The sequence below is a fragment of the Syngnathus scovelli genome, chromosome 5 (genome assembly GCF_024217435.2).
Source record: "Syngnathus scovelli strain Florida chromosome 5, RoL_Ssco_1.2, whole genome shotgun sequence".
Classification (NCBI taxonomy): domain Eukaryota; kingdom Metazoa; phylum Chordata; class Actinopteri; order Syngnathiformes; family Syngnathidae; genus Syngnathus; species Syngnathus scovelli.
In genome coordinates, this window is record NC_090851.1 from 3,069,618 (window position 1) to 3,085,534 (window position 15,917).

At 42.6% G+C, this 15,917-nt stretch overlaps 3 protein-coding genes across 4 annotated transcripts; all 3 read right to left on the minus strand.

Annotated features, from left to right (window-relative positions):
* Window positions 1–330: 330 nt before the first annotated feature.
* Window positions 331–4,509, minus strand: LOC125969422 (polyunsaturated fatty acid lipoxygenase ALOX15B-like). Its single transcript, XM_049721469.1, has 14 exons — window positions 3,912–4,509; window positions 3,564–3,768; window positions 3,402–3,483; window positions 3,204–3,326; window positions 2,970–3,073; window positions 2,721–2,887; window positions 2,484–2,627; window positions 1,852–2,055; window positions 1,670–1,756; window positions 1,425–1,594; window positions 1,092–1,213; window positions 901–1,001; window positions 664–834; window positions 331–510 (listed from the first exon to the last, which is right to left on the minus strand). The coding sequence occupies exons 1-14, from the start codon at window positions 4,050–4,052 to the stop codon at window positions 331–333; spliced, it is 2,001 nt and encodes a 666-aa protein (XP_049577426.1). The 5' UTR covers window positions 4,053–4,509.
* A 124-nt stretch (window positions 4,510–4,633) lies between these two features.
* LOC125969412 (arachidonate 12-lipoxygenase, 12R-type-like) lies at window positions 4,634–9,960 on the minus strand. The gene is made up of 14 exons (XM_049721452.2): window positions 9,675–9,960; window positions 9,156–9,360; window positions 8,995–9,076; window positions 8,799–8,921; window positions 8,292–8,395; window positions 8,020–8,186; window positions 7,780–7,923; window positions 7,455–7,658; window positions 7,281–7,367; window positions 7,028–7,197; window positions 6,714–6,835; window positions 6,516–6,616; window positions 6,274–6,444; window positions 4,634–6,065 (listed from the first exon to the last, which is right to left on the minus strand). The coding sequence occupies exons 1-14, from the start codon at window positions 9,813–9,815 to the stop codon at window positions 5,886–5,888; spliced, it is 2,001 nt and encodes a 666-aa protein (XP_049577409.1). The 5' UTR covers window positions 9,816–9,960; the 3' UTR covers window positions 4,634–5,885.
* A 321-nt stretch (window positions 9,961–10,281) lies between these two features.
* On the minus strand, window positions 10,282–15,360 carry LOC125969409 (arachidonate 12-lipoxygenase, 12R-type-like). 2 transcript variants are annotated; one of them, XM_049721449.2, is made up of 15 exons: window positions 15,145–15,360; window positions 13,793–13,997; window positions 13,628–13,709; window positions 13,423–13,545; window positions 13,231–13,334; window positions 12,993–13,159; window positions 12,722–12,865; window positions 12,346–12,549; window positions 12,169–12,255; window positions 11,924–12,093; window positions 11,612–11,733; window positions 11,417–11,517; window positions 11,175–11,345; window positions 10,878–11,085; window positions 10,282–10,794 (listed from the first exon to the last, which is right to left on the minus strand). In XM_049721449.2, the coding sequence occupies exons 1-14, from the start codon at window positions 15,283–15,285 to the stop codon at window positions 10,906–10,908; spliced, it is 2,001 nt and encodes a 666-aa protein (XP_049577406.1). In that variant the 5' UTR covers window positions 15,286–15,360; the 3' UTR covers window positions 10,282–10,794; window positions 10,878–10,905. The 2 variants fall into 2 exon arrangements, with proteins under 2 accessions (XP_049577406.1, XP_049577405.1); XM_049721448.2 differs by having other exon boundaries at window positions 10,282–11,085.
* Between the last annotated feature and the right edge of the window lie 557 nt (window positions 15,361–15,917).

Consider the following 15,917-nt stretch of genomic DNA (forward strand, 5'->3'; position numbering starts at 1 on the left):
TTTAAACACAGTATGTTTTTTTTTAGTTAATCATTTGTCTTTATTTGTTTTAATGTCAGTCAATCAAAATACTGTATGTCTTCGTCAACACTTTTTAATCGTTAAAAGAAAGAATTATGGCCAGCAGATAGCAGCGATGAGTTTTTTGGATGAGACCACTTGTATCAATACCAACAAAATGGCGGCGCTTCGGAAAGACAACCGTCACGAGCAGTAAGTGTAACGTTAAATCTTCTACAAAGAGTGAAGAAAGTATGTAAAATGTTTTCTTTTCTTTCTATCTGTGTAATTTAAACCCAGTTGTTCTCCAGCCCGTTGACTTCAAGACGTTTATATGGACACACTGTTTTCGACGTTCTTTGGATCCAGGTACGTGTACGGGATTTTCATACTGTTGTTTCTTTTGTTGATTTTGATGGACAACTTTTCAAGCTCGGTTTTAAAATTCTTTTGCATTCGCCGTGGGGTTTTCTCTGTGAAATGGTCCTCTGGGTAGTGTCCAAGGGGAACCTGTTGAATCAATGAATAACCACACATTGGATATAAAAGGTCTACATAACCCTGTTCAAATGTCAGCTTAATGTTTTCAACCCTTAGTATGACCAATATAACTCAATTGAAAATAATTTTTATGTTATGGAACGTTAAGTTTGGTTTACTTACAAAGTCAGAGGACTGCCTGCTGAGCAGCCAGACTGCAGCTATTCCCTGCACTGTCACATTGATAGGTGGCAATGTCTTCAGTATCGTGGCCTTGCTTGTTGTCCCTTTTTTGGTCGGGGGAGCACGCTGCAAGGTGATGGGAGTGTTGGGCATCCATGCGCCATAGTCGTACTGCAATATTCATAAGTTGTTTAGAAGGAGTATAACGTAAAGCTAGTGTTCATCCTAAGGATTCACCTGTCCGTTGTTTACAGCCGCATGCTGGCACGAGCAAGTGAAAATCACCATGGTGGCAAATTTGACCAGCTCAGGCACTGTGGTGAAACTTTGAGGGATTCCTGAGAAGGAGAACAAGGAAACCCCGTCTGTTGGTGAGCAAAACGTGCACTCGCGTAGCAATGTGTGTTATCATTCAATGTGATGATCACCTGTTTGTTGCTGGCAAAGGAATCCGTGTTCAAAAATATCCCCAATCCAAATCTGCAGTTCCGAGTCTTGCTGAACCTGCTCGTCACTTTTGTAGTAGTACTGTATCATTCCCTGCACAAATCTTTTGCGAGACCCTTTGTATCAGTACAACATTGTGATAAATATCCTAGAAATGAAGCTTAGAGATTCTCTAATATAGGGTGAAATTGTAAAAATAAATTTCCATAACTGTACATATTTTTTGTGACCCATAAACCCACCCCTCTTCAAAGTTTCGTAGAGGATAGTATGCAAACTGTAAAGACATTTAACATTTAAGAGGCTTTTCATACTTGAAGATGATGTTCCAAAGTTGGAGCCCATCATCCCGGTAGTAGAAGTTGGGCACATCTTGCAAGTCGCGATCGGCAATGTCGTCAGGAATGCAAAGGGACCTGTAGGTGATGGAGGACAGCGACCTCTCTAGGATCTTTGTCATAGTCTCTCCACCAGAAGCTGCAAACTGAGAAACGGTCCATTTCGAGACGTAAACAGAAGGATCTCCAATGTTGCGTTGAAAGCAAAGGTCGGCTCTTACCTTGGTGAAGATTCCAGTGCGCCCTATTAGCTGTGCCCGAGCTAACGCGTTGATATGCAGAGTGTAGCGAGTGTGAGGTATGAGGAGCTAGACCAAGGCAAGACCACGAAATATTGAGATGACAAACGTATCAATGAATGAAGACGCTTTAGCTGAAATGAAATTGAAAAAGCTCTAGGTACCTTGTAGAGGGGATGCACCATGGGTAATTTGCGAAGCAGTGACACAGCAAACACCTCCGCCAGCAGGTGAGTGCGCAGCAAGTGAGCGTTGAGCTGGTGCTCCGTGAAATCGGCACTTCTCACAAAAATCTTAGCTGTCAGCCAATCGTATTTAGAGTCAGTTGGGAGAAAGATGGGGTTGTCCTTCGATGGAGTCTGCTTCAGCTGTGCGAAGAAGAGATTGTACCGTTAAATTTGACAGACTTTGTGTTGGTCCTCATGGCAGCAGATACCACTCTCGTCAATCATCGTCCACAAATAACCGAGATGAGATCTTCAGGTAGACAAATGGAATATTCTCTAGACCATGGTTGTCCGCTATTTTTGCAACAGTTGTAAATTTGATCTCAATGATTTGAAAGATGTCTCAAATCCAAATCAGGGTTCAGGATTAGGTCGAGAAGACCCTCATGCCCTTAAAGGTGTCATTAGCATCAAGGACTTTAAAGTTCTGAGCAAAACCATGGAGCTCCCAAAACACAAACGAGAGTCAGAAAATTTGAGACCTTGATATCTCTCTACCTAACCCACAAGCTCAGTTTGTTGGGACCTTCAACTTATGTCAATAATCATTTATCTTAATGTCATGTCACCTGAATGGCAATAGGCATCAGCTGGTCGTCGGGTCGTTTGTGAAACAGGACGAGGGGCGCCGTCAAGTACTGCTGAACCCCATGGATGATGTTTCCTGGCATTCCGTCCAGGTTCTTGTAGTCACAAAGGTATATGTTGCCTTGCTGTTTGAGGGCAAATGGGAGATGAGTGTAATACCGAGATGTCGTTAATCAGTAAATTCAAATCACCAAATTTAAGGAGAATGTGGAACATACCTTCAACTCGTTCGACAACTTTGAGCCATCAGGGATGACGACCATGCGATCGGTTACCGGGAAGTTCTTGGGCAGAGTTTTGCAGCGTTGAATCAAGGTGGGGTGATTTCCGTTTAGGAACTGATATCCAAATAACCAGTCCTCCGTCCAGTGGTCCTGCACATAATCTGACAAAAAAAAAACTGTGCTGTCAGTCAAACGCTCGCTGCTACTTCAATGAATCCTACCATGGAAGAACTTCACCATTACTTGATAAGAGGCTGTGTTTGTTACAGAACACATGTTTGATAGCATCAAGATGTTTCCAGTTACAAGGATTGTCTTCCAGCCCCTTTAGCTTCAGCTCAGTCACCCTGCGAAACAAAACAATGAAATGTTGCGTAACACAACGAACCACCTGTTCAAAGGGATTCGGTTTGTTGGCAAAATCACAGCATTTCCATAATTGATGATATCAGACTCAAAGTTTTGGAGGGCTCTTACGCTGCAAAGGCAGTGAAGTTAAACTCTATGGACTTGGTGTAAGAGAACTGGACCTCACAAGGTAGCTGACACGGACCGTCAGCCTCAATGCAGTGGGGCACGCCAGGGTAAGCCGGTTTCCATCTGGTGGATGGTTGAGAGCTCGATGTAGGCTATCACGTATGAACGCAAATGTCGGTTTACGTCGGTACCTCTCACCCATAGTCCGCTTTACGGCGGCGCAGCTCCTGTTCCCTTGCGTACTGACCAAGAGAGTGGTTTTCGTCAAAGAGCCTCAGCGCTTTCGGAATAATCACACACATTTGGATTAGTCAGAGTTCTCAAACCGGCGATAGCAGACAAGCGCACAAATCAACCCACCTTTGCCTTCTCTGAAGCGGTGAGTCTCCTTGTCGCTGATCCAGCAGTGGATGGGAAAGGTGTAGATGACTCCCTCGGGCGATTTGATTGCCACCTTGTCGGGGAACCAAGCGTCATCGGGCGCAAGGTAGCCATGTTGTTTGTCTACTTCGATCAAGATAAGCTCTCCAAGGGACTTTGGGCAGGAAATTGTATAGGTGGACACCTGCAAAATCACAGGAAATATTCCATATATAACACTTTCCAATCATCAATTCATTCAGTGCCAGTTAAAACAGATGTTTGACGTCTATAGTTGTCAATGGCAGTGAATGAGTTAAGCATCGTGAAGGGTTTCCCCGCACTTACCGATCCACCGCTGATGATCAAAGAACTCAAAGGCGTCCGGTTACTCTCGCCGTCTTTGCCCACCAACTTAATGTGCACATGGTTCAAGGTGCCCGACCAAGCTCGATGGCCAGTGTAGACGGTCACTTCGTAATGCAACATGGTTACGCTAGAATGAGTTGGAATGAGGAAGAACAAGTTTTGTGTGAGGGACACTTGCCCCCCTGGAGCTTTTTATATGTTTGTATCCGAGTAGGTGGTACCTATAGAATTGATTGACGGATGTCTCATTTACGGCGCTGTCTCTTTCTCAAGAAAGATAAGCACTTTTACCTGGAACGCACGATTCGTATCTGCTAACCTTATCTGTTGTAACAATTTTATGAAGTTAGTTTATTTGCGCAAGCATGAAAAGGTAGGGCAGCTTTATTCCGACTGTGCACTTCATACTCTTGTTACCGATTGAAAGTAAAACATTAAAAAAACAAAAACATTTCCACACAAAACAATTGAATTGATTTAAAAGCAAAGAAATAAAAAACAAAATGACTTCATGAACAAGAAAAAGATCTCTTGGAAGGTTTAAGTTTGAAATTACTTGAAAAGACCTTCATCAATGGTAAGACTCAAAATATTTTTTTCTCCATGGAGCAAACGATGACGTCCTTTGACGAGCACTTTTTTTAATTTAGCCCGAAGCAAGAGTTTTATTCAACCATTAAAAAAAAAACAGATGAAAAGTCGACTTTTTCACACAATCAACAGATTTTATTTCTTAGATTCACTTTTTGTAAAGCAGAAAACTGATCAAAATTGAAAAGAACACTACGCCCCCCCCCAAGCACTTTTGTATGCAGCTGACAAAATAGCCCAAATCTCCACAAGAAAGTATAATCACATAAAAAAAAAAATAGTCACATAAAAGAAAATCCAAGGCAACTTTCCATTGTTTATTTTTCTTCTATAAGTAGGTCGAAAGATTCTATTTCTTACTTTTTGGAAAGTAAAGTTGTATCACCTCACACTTGTTATTTTAACAAGAAAATATTTAACGTTTGATATTTGTTCTGTCGGTTTTAGGGACTGTCGGTTTTAGGGACCGTCCATTAATGGCATGTCATGGGGGATATTTGTCTGACAAATCACCATAAATCAAAATTCATTGTTTTTATTATTCTGGATGCGGTAGTAGCTGGATATGGTAGAGAACTACTTACTACAGCTAAAAATGTAAAGGCGTAAATTAAAATGTCCCTCCACCCCCCAAAAAAAAAAAAAAAAAAGTACAACCACCTTTCCCCTTTCTGACTGCTGTTGTAGATGGCAAACACCTAATCTTTTTTTTATCATATATGTCATTTTGGAGAAGTAGGAAATAATTAAATCATAATAATTATTCAACTAGCAAGTGTTTTCTTGAATCTTTCTCAAGTCTTTCACAGATCTTTCACAAATCTATAGAAATATTTGGGCTCACTCTTCCTGGAACTGATTAAATATACAATGACACAAGTAAAAGCAAGAACTTGTAAATATTAAGGTGTTTCCTTCACCAAGTACCTGAGAATCCTGTCATATTTCCGAAGGAAATCAGGATATGGCACTGTCTGGTAATGATTACCTCTCTTTATAATATGTCTCCAGGGAAAATCGCTTTAGATAAACATGAAGGTCAACCAGCCTGACGGAATGGAAGACATTGTTGTCAGCTTCGGAGGTTTTCACTTCAATAATTTATAAAATCATATCATATTGTCAGAATATGGGATTTGGGAATTTTATGAAAGCAACCCAACAGCAACGTTTCATCCTTCACACACACTACATAATATAATTGTGACACTTTGACTTAACTCCAAGTCGTTTCCGCGGTAATTCGTTTTATAAAATAACCTGATTTACTTCCACTGGAGGTGTTTAAATTTGTATTTAGACAATATTTGTTGTTTGAATTTTCACACACACACCTCCCTTTCGATTGTGACTTTCCGACGTTTAGATGGCTACGCTGTTTTCAATGTTCTTTGGATCCAGGTAAGTGTACGGGATTTCCAGACCCTCGTTTCGGTTGATGATTTTGATGGACAACTCCTCAAGCTCGGCTTTAAAATCCTTTTGCAGCTGGCGAGGGATCTCCTCGGTAAAATGCTCCTCTGGGTAGTGTCCGAGGGGAACCTATTGACAGAATACATGTATGTGAGCTCAACTATGTCTCGAAGCGCTCTATAATCCTTTTGGAATAAGACTAGAGACAGGGAAGTTTGAGCTTGACTTTGTAAATATCAAGTTCCGAAAAACAGGTCCAGATAAAGAAAACCATTGTAATAGATGCAAGCTTTTCCCTTTATCAATATTTTGTCGTATTGTGTTTTGGGCTCCTTACAAAATCAGAAGACTGTCTGCTGAGCAGCCAGACTACAGCTATTCCCCGCACAGTCACATTGATAGGGGGCAACGTCTCGAGGATTGTGCTCTTGCTAGTTGTCCCTTTTTTGGTCGGGGGAGCACGCTGCAGGGTGGTGGGGGTGTTGGGCATCCAGCCACCGTAGTCGTACTGCAATGAAGGTTTTGTAGTAAGACCAAAAGTAATGCAAAGCAATGCTGGTGTTCATTCTAAGGATTCACCTGCCCGCTGTTCACAGCTGCGTGTTGGCACGAGCCAGTGAACATAACCATAGTGGTGAATTTGGTGAGTTCAGGTACAGTCGTAAAACTCTGAGGTATGCCTGGGATGGAGAGTGAGAACAAAGCGAGATGTTTGAGCTGGTCAGTAAAATGTGTTCTCAGGTTGTAACCCGTCGCATTACTCTCGGGGAGGGTAACCTGATCGTGACCGGGAAAGGAATCCGTGTTCAAAAATGTCCCGGATCCATGTCTGCAGTTCGGAGTCCCGCTGGACCTCGTCGTCACTTTTGTAGTAGTGCTGTATCACTCCTTGCACAAATCTTTACAGGAAACAGATTTACAAATACATTCTGCTCACAACTTCATATGTATGTAGTTGAAGGAGATCTAATTTAGGGAGAAGAAAGTAAATGCAGATCTGTAAAAAAAATTGACTGGTTCTTTCGGGGCTCATCTGCCGCCCCTCTACAAACTTATGAAGAGAATGTTATGGCATTATTAGGTTATCATACTTGAAGATGATGGTCCAAAGTTGGAGTCCATCATCTCTGTAGTAGAAGTTAGGCAGGTCCTGCAAGTCACGGTCAGCAATGTCGTCAGGGATGCAAAGGGACCTGTAGCTGATCAGGGACTGTGATCTTGCCAAGAACTTTGTCGAAGTCTCTCCACCAGAAGCTCCAAACTGAAGGGCAGTCCAAGCAAATCATCATCACTACAAACAGAGGAATCTTCAATGTCATGTTGAAAGCCAAGGTTGACTTTTACCTTTGTGAAGACTCCATCCGGTCCTATGAGTCGAACCCGACCTAATTCGTTGATATGCAGAGTGTAGCGTGTGTGAGGTATGAGAAGCTAAAAGGATTGAAGGAAGGATCATGAAATCAAACCTTGAGAGAACCGTAGTCTTGAATGAAACCAAACTGGGCAATCTCCAGGTACCTTGTAGAGGGGATGCACCATGGGCAGGTTGCGCAGCAGTGAGACTGTAAAAGCCTCCATCAACAGGTGAGTGCGCAGCAAATGAACGTTGAGCTGGTGCTCCGTGAAATCGGCACCTTTCACAAAGATCTTAGCCGTCAGCCAGTCATATTCAGAGTCAGTTGGGAGAAAGATGGGGTTGTCTTCCGCCGGAGTCTGCTTCAGCTGTGGGAGTAAGAGGCACTCGTTTGTTTGACTGCTGTTTGGTACCGCATGCAAGGCCAATTTTTGTTCGATTAGGGGGATTGGGGATAGGACCTAGGTTGGTGAGTCCTTCCAATCTCACCTGAATGGCAATAGGCATCAGCGTGTTGTCGGCTGTTTTGTGAAACAGTACGAGTGGCGCCGTCAGATACTGCTGCTTCCCTTGGACTGTATTTGCAGGCATTCCATCCAGGTTCTTGTAGTCGCACAGGTATATGTTGCCTTGCTGTTTGAAGGCAAACGAATTTGGATGATTACATTGTCGTCACCATTTTCAAATCTAAACAAAGGGATGTGAGGAGATTCAGAAACAGACTCGTACTTTCAACTCATTTGACAAGTTTGAGCCATTGGGGATAGAGACCATGTCTTCGGTCACAGGGAAATTGTTAGGCAGAGTTTTGCAGCGTCGAATCATGTTGGGATTGGTTCCGTTTAGAAACTGGTACGCAAATAACCAATCTTCCTTCCAGTGTTCCTGAACATAATCTAAGCAAAATATTCAGTCACAACATAAGAATGCACTAGAATGTCTTCTTCCAATTATTTCATGAGGTACTCCTAAATGTGCAAGGGTAGAAAACTCTTCAGTACTTGACAAGGGTGTGTCTTTGTAATAAAACACGTCGTTGATATCGTCGAGATCTTTCCAATTTTCCTGGTTGTCAACAAGCCCTTTTAGCCGAAGCTCAGCCAACCTGGAAATAAAACCAGTAATATTTTCTTAACAAATACTCACAATCATTAGGTAAATCACACCGCTGCCTGAGGCTGTACAAAGTCATTAGATTACATTTTCAATTCTACCCAAAAATCTCATTTGAATGACGATTCAAATGAGACTTCATTTCAGAACAAAGAAATATGTGTTCTACTTCTAATTTGACTTCTGTTGCCAGGAGGAGCAGCGTTACCTAAGGTTGTACAAAGTCATTAGATTACATTTTCAAATCTACCCAAAAATCTCATTTGAATGAAGATTCAAATGAGACTTCATTTCAGAACAAAGAAATATGTCTTCTACTTCTAATTTGACTTTTGTTGCCAGAAAAGAGGAGCAGCGGTCGTATTGTACTGTAGGAATTGAAAGCTTCTTATTACCCTGTCAGTGATGTGAATGCAAACTCTATACTCTTGGTAAAGGAGAACTGGACCTCATCTGGAAGGCTAGTAGGACCATCTGCCTTAATGGTGTAAGGCAAACCTAGGGAAAACAATTCCCAGCTGTTGGGCGGTGTAAAGGTGAATATCACCTTATGCTTAATATGTATGTAACAAGGTCAGAGTGAACACTCACACATAGTCGACGCTTCGCTGACTCATCTCCTGCTTCCTTGCGTTTCGACCAAGAGAGTCGCTCTCGTCAAAGATTCGCAGTGCTTGCAAAACAAAACAATTTGCATGAGGATTATTTGCAGAAATTAAAATGGCGGCAGACAAGCTCACTAGTCCAGCCACCTTTGCCTTCTCTGAAACAATGTGTCTTCCGGTCACTGATCCAGCAGTAGATAGGAAAGGTGTAGATGTCTCGCTCGGGTGATTTGATTTCCACCTTGTCGGGGAACCAAGCATCGTTGGGAAAAAAGACAAATTGACGTTTGTCTAGTTCTATCAGAACCAGCCGTCCAAGAGACTTTGGGCAGGAAACAGTATAAGTTGACACCTGGAAAAATTATAGGAAATAATGTGTTTAATTATTATGGCAATATGAGGTTTGTTTTAGCAACACTGATCTGTTTTTTCCATTCCAGATGAACATTTGGCTATTGAGGAAAATTGGCCTGAAGACGGCAACCAAGCAGCAGGAATCAGGCAATTGGAAAAGGACATGCGGACGTAGTGACGGAGTTGCTGGCTTGGTGAGTGACCAATACTGACGAGTACGAGACCGCCGGTTGTTTGCACTTCCTGTGCAGCTCGCAGGAACACCCAAAAAAAAAGTTATGTCCGCATTGTGAGCTTCATTTTGACACTTACCGCTCCTCTGAAGATGACCCAAGAGTTCAACCACGTGCGGGCACTCTCTCCTTCTGTGCCCACCAGCTTAATGTGCACCGGGTTCACGGTAGTGGCGTGAACTCGATCGCCAGTATAGACGGTCACCTCGTAATCCACCATTGTTATTCTTGAATGACAAAGTATCGGAATAGATAAAAACCAGTCCCACACAGATACAGTCGGCTACGACGGCTTTTTATTTACCTGTACCGAATATGCTAATTTGTGGGAGGTACCAGCAGCGGGTATCTGGAATGTTTGGTGGTTTGACTAAATGATATTTGATATTTTTTTTTTTTTTTTGTCATGTGATGAAAAAAAAAATCCTAAATCTGCCAGTTGGATCAACAGTTTAGGTGAGGTCAGACGGGAAGGTAAAGTCAAGAGTTTTATTGCCGTCAACTTGTTGATCGTTCCACTCGGGATTTGTGAGAAGTTCACCCTGACAAGGTGTGCCGCCGCCTTTTTCGTGTGGCTTTCGTGGCAAAAAAACATTAGGTTGCGCAACAACAACATAATGAAAGAAGATTTTTCTGAATTTAATGATGGTGGTGTTGAAATACAGTTCAATGAAATGTAAAACAACTTTGAGAGTGTCTTCCAGTGCTTTTATTTTGGAAGCTGTCCTATTATTTTTGCATTGCATGAGTACGCACAAACAAGAACAAGGACTTGTGTCTGCCTGCAAGATAGAACTAAACCTCATAAAATGAATTTTGGTTTGGAGGTAACAAACCAATGACCAAAAACCCGTCTAACAAGTATCACAGAGACAACTTAATTGGCATCATTTATACATTTGCTTTGTTGAGTTTGGTTTATATTATTTTCAAATGTATTAGAAAGTATGACTAGTAATGAACTCCAAGTGTTGTCATGGAAAAACTGATTTTGCTCAATAATCAAATGTCTTGATTCTGTTATATATAAAAATCACAGATACATACAAAGCTGAATAATTTCAGGGTTTGACACATTCTTTATGCAAGTATTCAAGATGGCACTGAGCAGTATCCCCTCCAAAATATATTTGACGGACACATTCTAATATCTAGCCCGTTTTGCAGCTCCAAAATCATAAAGTTTGCTGGCCTCAAACCTTAAACGACATCGGCAAAATGAACCACACTTTAATTTTATGAACATCTCAACATCGAGCATTTGCGATTCATGGTGCAATACCGTTTGATTGTGCCTGGCTTTCCGATGTTTAGATGGCCACACTGTTTTCGACATTCTTTGGATCCAAGTAAGTGTACGGGATTTCCAGACCTTTGTTTCTGTTGTTGATCGTGATCGACAACTTGTCAAGCTTGCTTTTGAAATCTGTTTGCAACTGGCGGGGAGTCTTTTCGGTGTAATGGTACTCGAGGTAATGTCCGAGTGGGACCTGGTGACACAAAGGATTCACATGACTTGGATGACTTGCATCTGCTTCACGACTCTACATTTTTGGCATCTCAAGTTTGGTGTACTTACAAAGTCGGAGGACTGCCTGCTGAGCAGCCACACTGTGGACATTCCCTGAGCAGTTATGTTGATAGGGGGCAAGGTCTCGAGGATCGTGCTCTTGCTCGTCGTCCCTTTTTTGGTCGGGGGAGCACGCTGCAGGGTGGCGGGGGTGTTGGGCATCCAGCCACCGTAGTCGTACTGCAGTGAAGGTTTTGCAATAAGACCAAATGCAATGCAAAGCAATGCTGGTGTTCATTCGAAGGATTCACCTGCCCGCTGTTCACAGCTGCGTGTTGGCACGAGCAAGTGAACATCACCATGGTGGCAAACTTGATCAGTTCAGACACAGTGGTGAAATTTTGAGGGATTCCTTTGAAGGGAAGAAAAACGCAAGCATCACTGAGAGGCGTTTGAACTTTCGGGTGGATGCGAGTGAGGCAAATGTGCACTCATGTAATGATTACCTGTTTGTAGCTGGGAAAGGAATCCGTGTTTAAAAATGTCCCCAATCCAAGTCTGCAGTTCTGAGTCTCGCTGGACCTCGTCATCGCTTTTGTAGTAGTATTTTATCATTCGCTGCACATATCTTTTGAGAGACAACTTGATGATTACACATACATTCCGCTAAATACCTTCACTGACACAAACTCCATTTTGGATTCGTCTGATTGTTAACTGATTATTTCCTGGTTCATTGGGGAAGACGAACACATGGGCAGTATCATTACGATTTCAATTGCAATAATTGCAATAATTTGTGATGCGAAAAGTCATACTCGAAGATGATGTTCCACAGTTGGAGTCCATCATCTCTGTAGTAGAAGTTCGGCAGGTCCTTCAAGTCACGGTCATCAATGTTGTCGGGGAGGCAAAGGGACCTGTAGGTGATGGAGGACAGCGATCTTGCCAAGATCTTTGGCAAAGCCTCTCCACCAGAAGCTGCTAACTGAGAAACAGTCCATTTCAAGACATAAACAGAAGGATCTCCAATGTTATGTAGAAAGCAAAGGTTGACTTTTACCAGAGTGAAGACTCCATCAGGTCCTATGAGCTGTTTCCGAGCTAATTCATTGATCTGCAGAGTGTATCGAGTGTGGGGTATGAGGAGCTAAAAGGATGGAAGAAAGGATCATGAAACCAAACCTGGAGACAACCCAAGTCTTGATATATAAAACCAAATTAGGAAAACTCCAAGTACCTTGTAAATTGGATGCACCATGGGCAGGTTGCGTAGCAGTGACACGGCAAAAACCTCCGCCAGCAGGTGGGTGCGCAACAAGTGAGTGTTGAGCTGGTGCTCTGTGAAGTCGGCACTTCTCACAAAAATCTTAGCCGTCAGCCAGTCATATTCAGAGTCAGTTGGAAGAAAGATGGGGTTGTTCTTAGATGGATTCTGCTTCAGCTATAGGAGGAGAAGGAACCAAACCAAGAATTGACATTTGATGGACCCCATATTGTGTGTTTGTGTGTGTGTTTTTTTACTGGAGATACTGCACAAATCTGCATTGTGGCTTCATCATTTCCAGAGATAGACCCTAAGATACTTCATGGACATTGGATGAAGCTAATGTCACCTGAATGGCAATAGGCATTAGCTTGTCGTCGCGTCTTTTGTGAAGCAGGACAAGAGGAGCGGTCAAATACTGCTGCTTCCCTTGGACTGTGTTTGCTGGTATTCTGTCCAGGTTCTTGTAGTCACAAAGGTATATGTTGCCTTTCTGTATGAGGACAAACACATCGGAATACTTACAGTAGCTTGAAGATACCACAATCTGCATAGTGCAATGCCGTTTTTGTTGTTGTTGTTGTTGTGGTCAAAATGGCTCTACTTATTCTAACTGTTACCTTCAACTCATTTGACAAGTTTGAACCATCGGGGATGAAGACCATGTCATCAGTCACTGGGAAGTTCTCAGGTAGAGTTTTGCAACGTTGAATCAAGGCGGGATTGACTCCATTTAGAAACTGGTATGCAAATAACCAGTCCTCCGTCCAGTGTTCCTGCACATAGTCTGACAAAATAAATTAACATTTACACCTCAGGTTTTGGAAGACAAACAGTTGGTGATGATGGGAAATCTACCTGATAAGGGAGTGTCTTTGTTAAGGAACACGTCTTTGATATCGTCAAGATCTTTCCAATTTTCCTGGTTGTCAGTAAGCCCTTTTAGCTGAAGCTCAACCAACCTAGAAATAAAACGAGTAACCTTTTCTTAACAAATCATGAACTGAACACAAGGATGGCATCGTACTGTGAGGTTTGGCAGGCGCTTACCCTGTGGCCGCTGTGAATGCAAACTCTGTTGTTTTGGTGAAGGAGAACTGGACTTCATCTGGCAAGGTCATTGCACCATCTGCCTTTATGGTGTCGGGCATACCTGGGCCATAGAATTCCCAGCTGTTGGGGAATTTAAACATGTATGTAGACTCATGCGGAATGCTTTCGATATAAAAAAGTAAACGTTGGAGTGAACACTCACGCGTATTCCACACTTCGCTGACTCAGCTCCTGCTGTCTCGCGTACTTGCCAAGAGAGTTGCTTTCGTCAAAGATCCTCAGAGCTTGCAGAGAAAAATCACAACACGCGAGAATTATTCGTCAGTATCGCACACATGACGACAGACAAGCGTAATGATCAAGCCACCTTTGCCCTCTCTGTAGCGGTGAGTCTCGCTGTCAGAGATCCTGCAGTGGATGGGAAAGGTGTAGATGGTTTTCTCAGGCGATATGATTTCCACCTTGTCAGGAAACCAAGCATCACCAGGCAAAATGAAGCATTGTCGCTTGTCTAGTTCTATCAGAACCAGTTGTCCAAGGGACTTTGGGCAGGAAACAGTATAGGTTGTGACCTAGAAAATTTCAAAAATGTTGAATTGGGTTGAAAATATGACGTGCACCATTATGTTTCAGCCACACCCCTAGGCTCCATTCCAGATGAGCAGTTGGCGACTGTAAAAGATCGACCAGTAGATGGCAAGCTAGAACTAACTTGGCAGCAAGAATGAGGTCTTTGGCTTGAGGCACAAAGTGATGAAACAGAGACTTGAACGAAGTGACGGCAGGCAGGTTCAACTCGCTCGATGATGCCTTGTGCCAGCCGAGCACCAGTACACACTAGTTCCACTGTCCAATCTATGTCTTGTGGTCCTGCCTGACTCCAAAAGATCAAGATTCAAAGGTCCCCCTTAACTAATAATCAGGTCCAGATGGGGCTTTTAAAGACAACCTGGTATAACCATTAAAGTCCCAAAAGTCCCAATGATCATCGTCAGTGAGCAGCAGCGGTGCCGCGCTCGGGAATCATTTGGTGATCTAACCCCCCAATTCCAACCCTTAATGCTGAGTGCCAAGCAGGGAGGAAATGGGTCCCATTTTTATAGTCTTTGGTATGACCCGGCTGGGGTTTGAACCCACAACCTTCCAGTCTCAGGGCGGACACTCTACTACTAGGCCACTGAGCTGGCAAGTCAAGTGAAAAACCCTTCAAGGCATCCATATTTTGGCTCAGGATCAGAAGTGAGTTGCGTCATACTGAGGTATGTTACCTGACCTAACCTAAATCAAGTAAACAAGGGAGGGACAATTTCACCTTGAGGGCTGAACAACAATAGCATACAGTACAATAGTCTATCTGTCTAAACTAACACTAAGCATGTACTGTACAGCAAATACAATTTAGCATAAAAACAGCCTAATGGACGAGGATTGATATACTTTACGTTTATTTAAATATGTTATATTGTCTAGTTTTATTTACGTACGTATTTATTAGTTGTACTATGTTCATCTTGTTTTCAATTGTCAAATATTTTACTGGTTCTTTCATTACAAATTATTTAGGTTTCATTACCTGACATGCTTCATCAGAGGCGGAAGTGATAGCCGAAACATGTCAGGTAATGAAACCTAAATAATTTGTTTGTGGTAAAAGAAGTACATATTTATTTATTGTTCTATGCAACTCACGGGACCACCAAAAAAAATTTCTACACTTACCGCTCCTCTGAAGATGACCAAAGACCTCAGCCACGTGCGGGCACTCTCGCCTTCTGTGCCCACCAACTTAATGTGCACCGGGTTAATGGTGGTGGCGTTAACTCGATCACCAGTGTAGACGGTCACTTCGTAATCCACCATTGTTATTCCGGAATGATGAAGAATCCTAATAACGGTAGCGCAGTCCTTCTCCCAGTCAGATGCAATCTGCCGCGCCAGGTATTTATACACCTGTGCTGTGTATGCTAATTTGCGGGCGGTACTTGCAGCAGCTATAAGGAATGTCAGACGTGTATTAGCAACGTCTGATTTAATTACAACTGCAGATTTCACATGATAGATGAGACCTTTCGCATTGAAGTCTGATTTACGTGTATATAGTGTAAGTTGTAAAATAATTGCATCTCTCTGGTTCTGGTTTTATTGTTTTTCCTCTTACGTTTTGAATTGTATTGTTTTGTTGGATTTTAACGTACGTTTTTCATGTAAAGTGATTTATGGTTAAGGGCACGATATTTCCAGTGGGTCTTCCGTGACAGTGGTTCAAACGGTGGATATTTGCGCAACTTTAGAGGTGTGCTTAACGTTTGGCAATTTAACTTTAGCGGCTGCACTCAACCAGTAGCGACATGCGCTGCTAGCATCATTGTGGGACTCGGTCCAAATTTCGATACGATCGAAATATGCAGTCTTACTCAATTGTGTGTGACAAGGGCTCGAGTGAGATCAGAGAGGCAGATAAAGTCAAGCGCTTGATGGGCATCAGCCTGTTG

Bases quoted from the DNA above. Each gene is read 5' to 3' on its own strand.
- LOC125969422 (XM_049721469.1), bottom strand. From the start codon at position 4,052: ATGTTGCATTACGAAGTGACCGTCTACACTGGCCATCGAGCTTGGTCG. The intron at 2,888-2,969 runs GTAATGGTGAAG...TTTTTTTGTCAG, and splicing joins CAAACACAGCCTCTTATCAA to ATTATGTGCAGGACCACTGG. The intron at 1,595-1,669 runs GTAAGAGCCGAC...ACCGTTTCTCAG, and splicing joins GCACTGGAATCTTCACCAAG to TTTGCAGCTTCTGGTGGAGA.
- LOC125969412 (XM_049721452.2), bottom strand. From the start codon at position 9,815: ATGGTGGATTACGAGGTGACCGTCTATACTGGCGATCGAGTTCACGCC. The intron at 8,396-8,798 runs GTAATAAGAAGC...TTTTATTTCCAG, and splicing joins GCATTCACATCACTGACAGG to GTTGGCTGAGCTTCGGCTAA. The intron at 7,198-7,280 runs GTAAAAGTCAAC...ACTGCCCTTCAG, and splicing joins CGGATGGAGTCTTCACAAAG to TTTGGAGCTTCTGGTGGAGA.
- LOC125969409 (XM_049721449.2), bottom strand. From the start codon at position 15,285: ATGGTGGATTACGAAGTGACCGTCTACACTGGTGATCGAGTTAACGCC. The intron at 13,335-13,422 runs GTAAGCGCCTGC...TTTTATTTCTAG, and splicing joins GCATTCACAGCGGCCACAGG to GTTGGTTGAGCTTCAGCTAA. The intron at 11,734-11,923 runs GTATGACTTTTC...GTCTCTCAAAAG, and splicing joins CTGTGGAACATCATCTTCGA to ATATGTGCAGCGAATGATAA.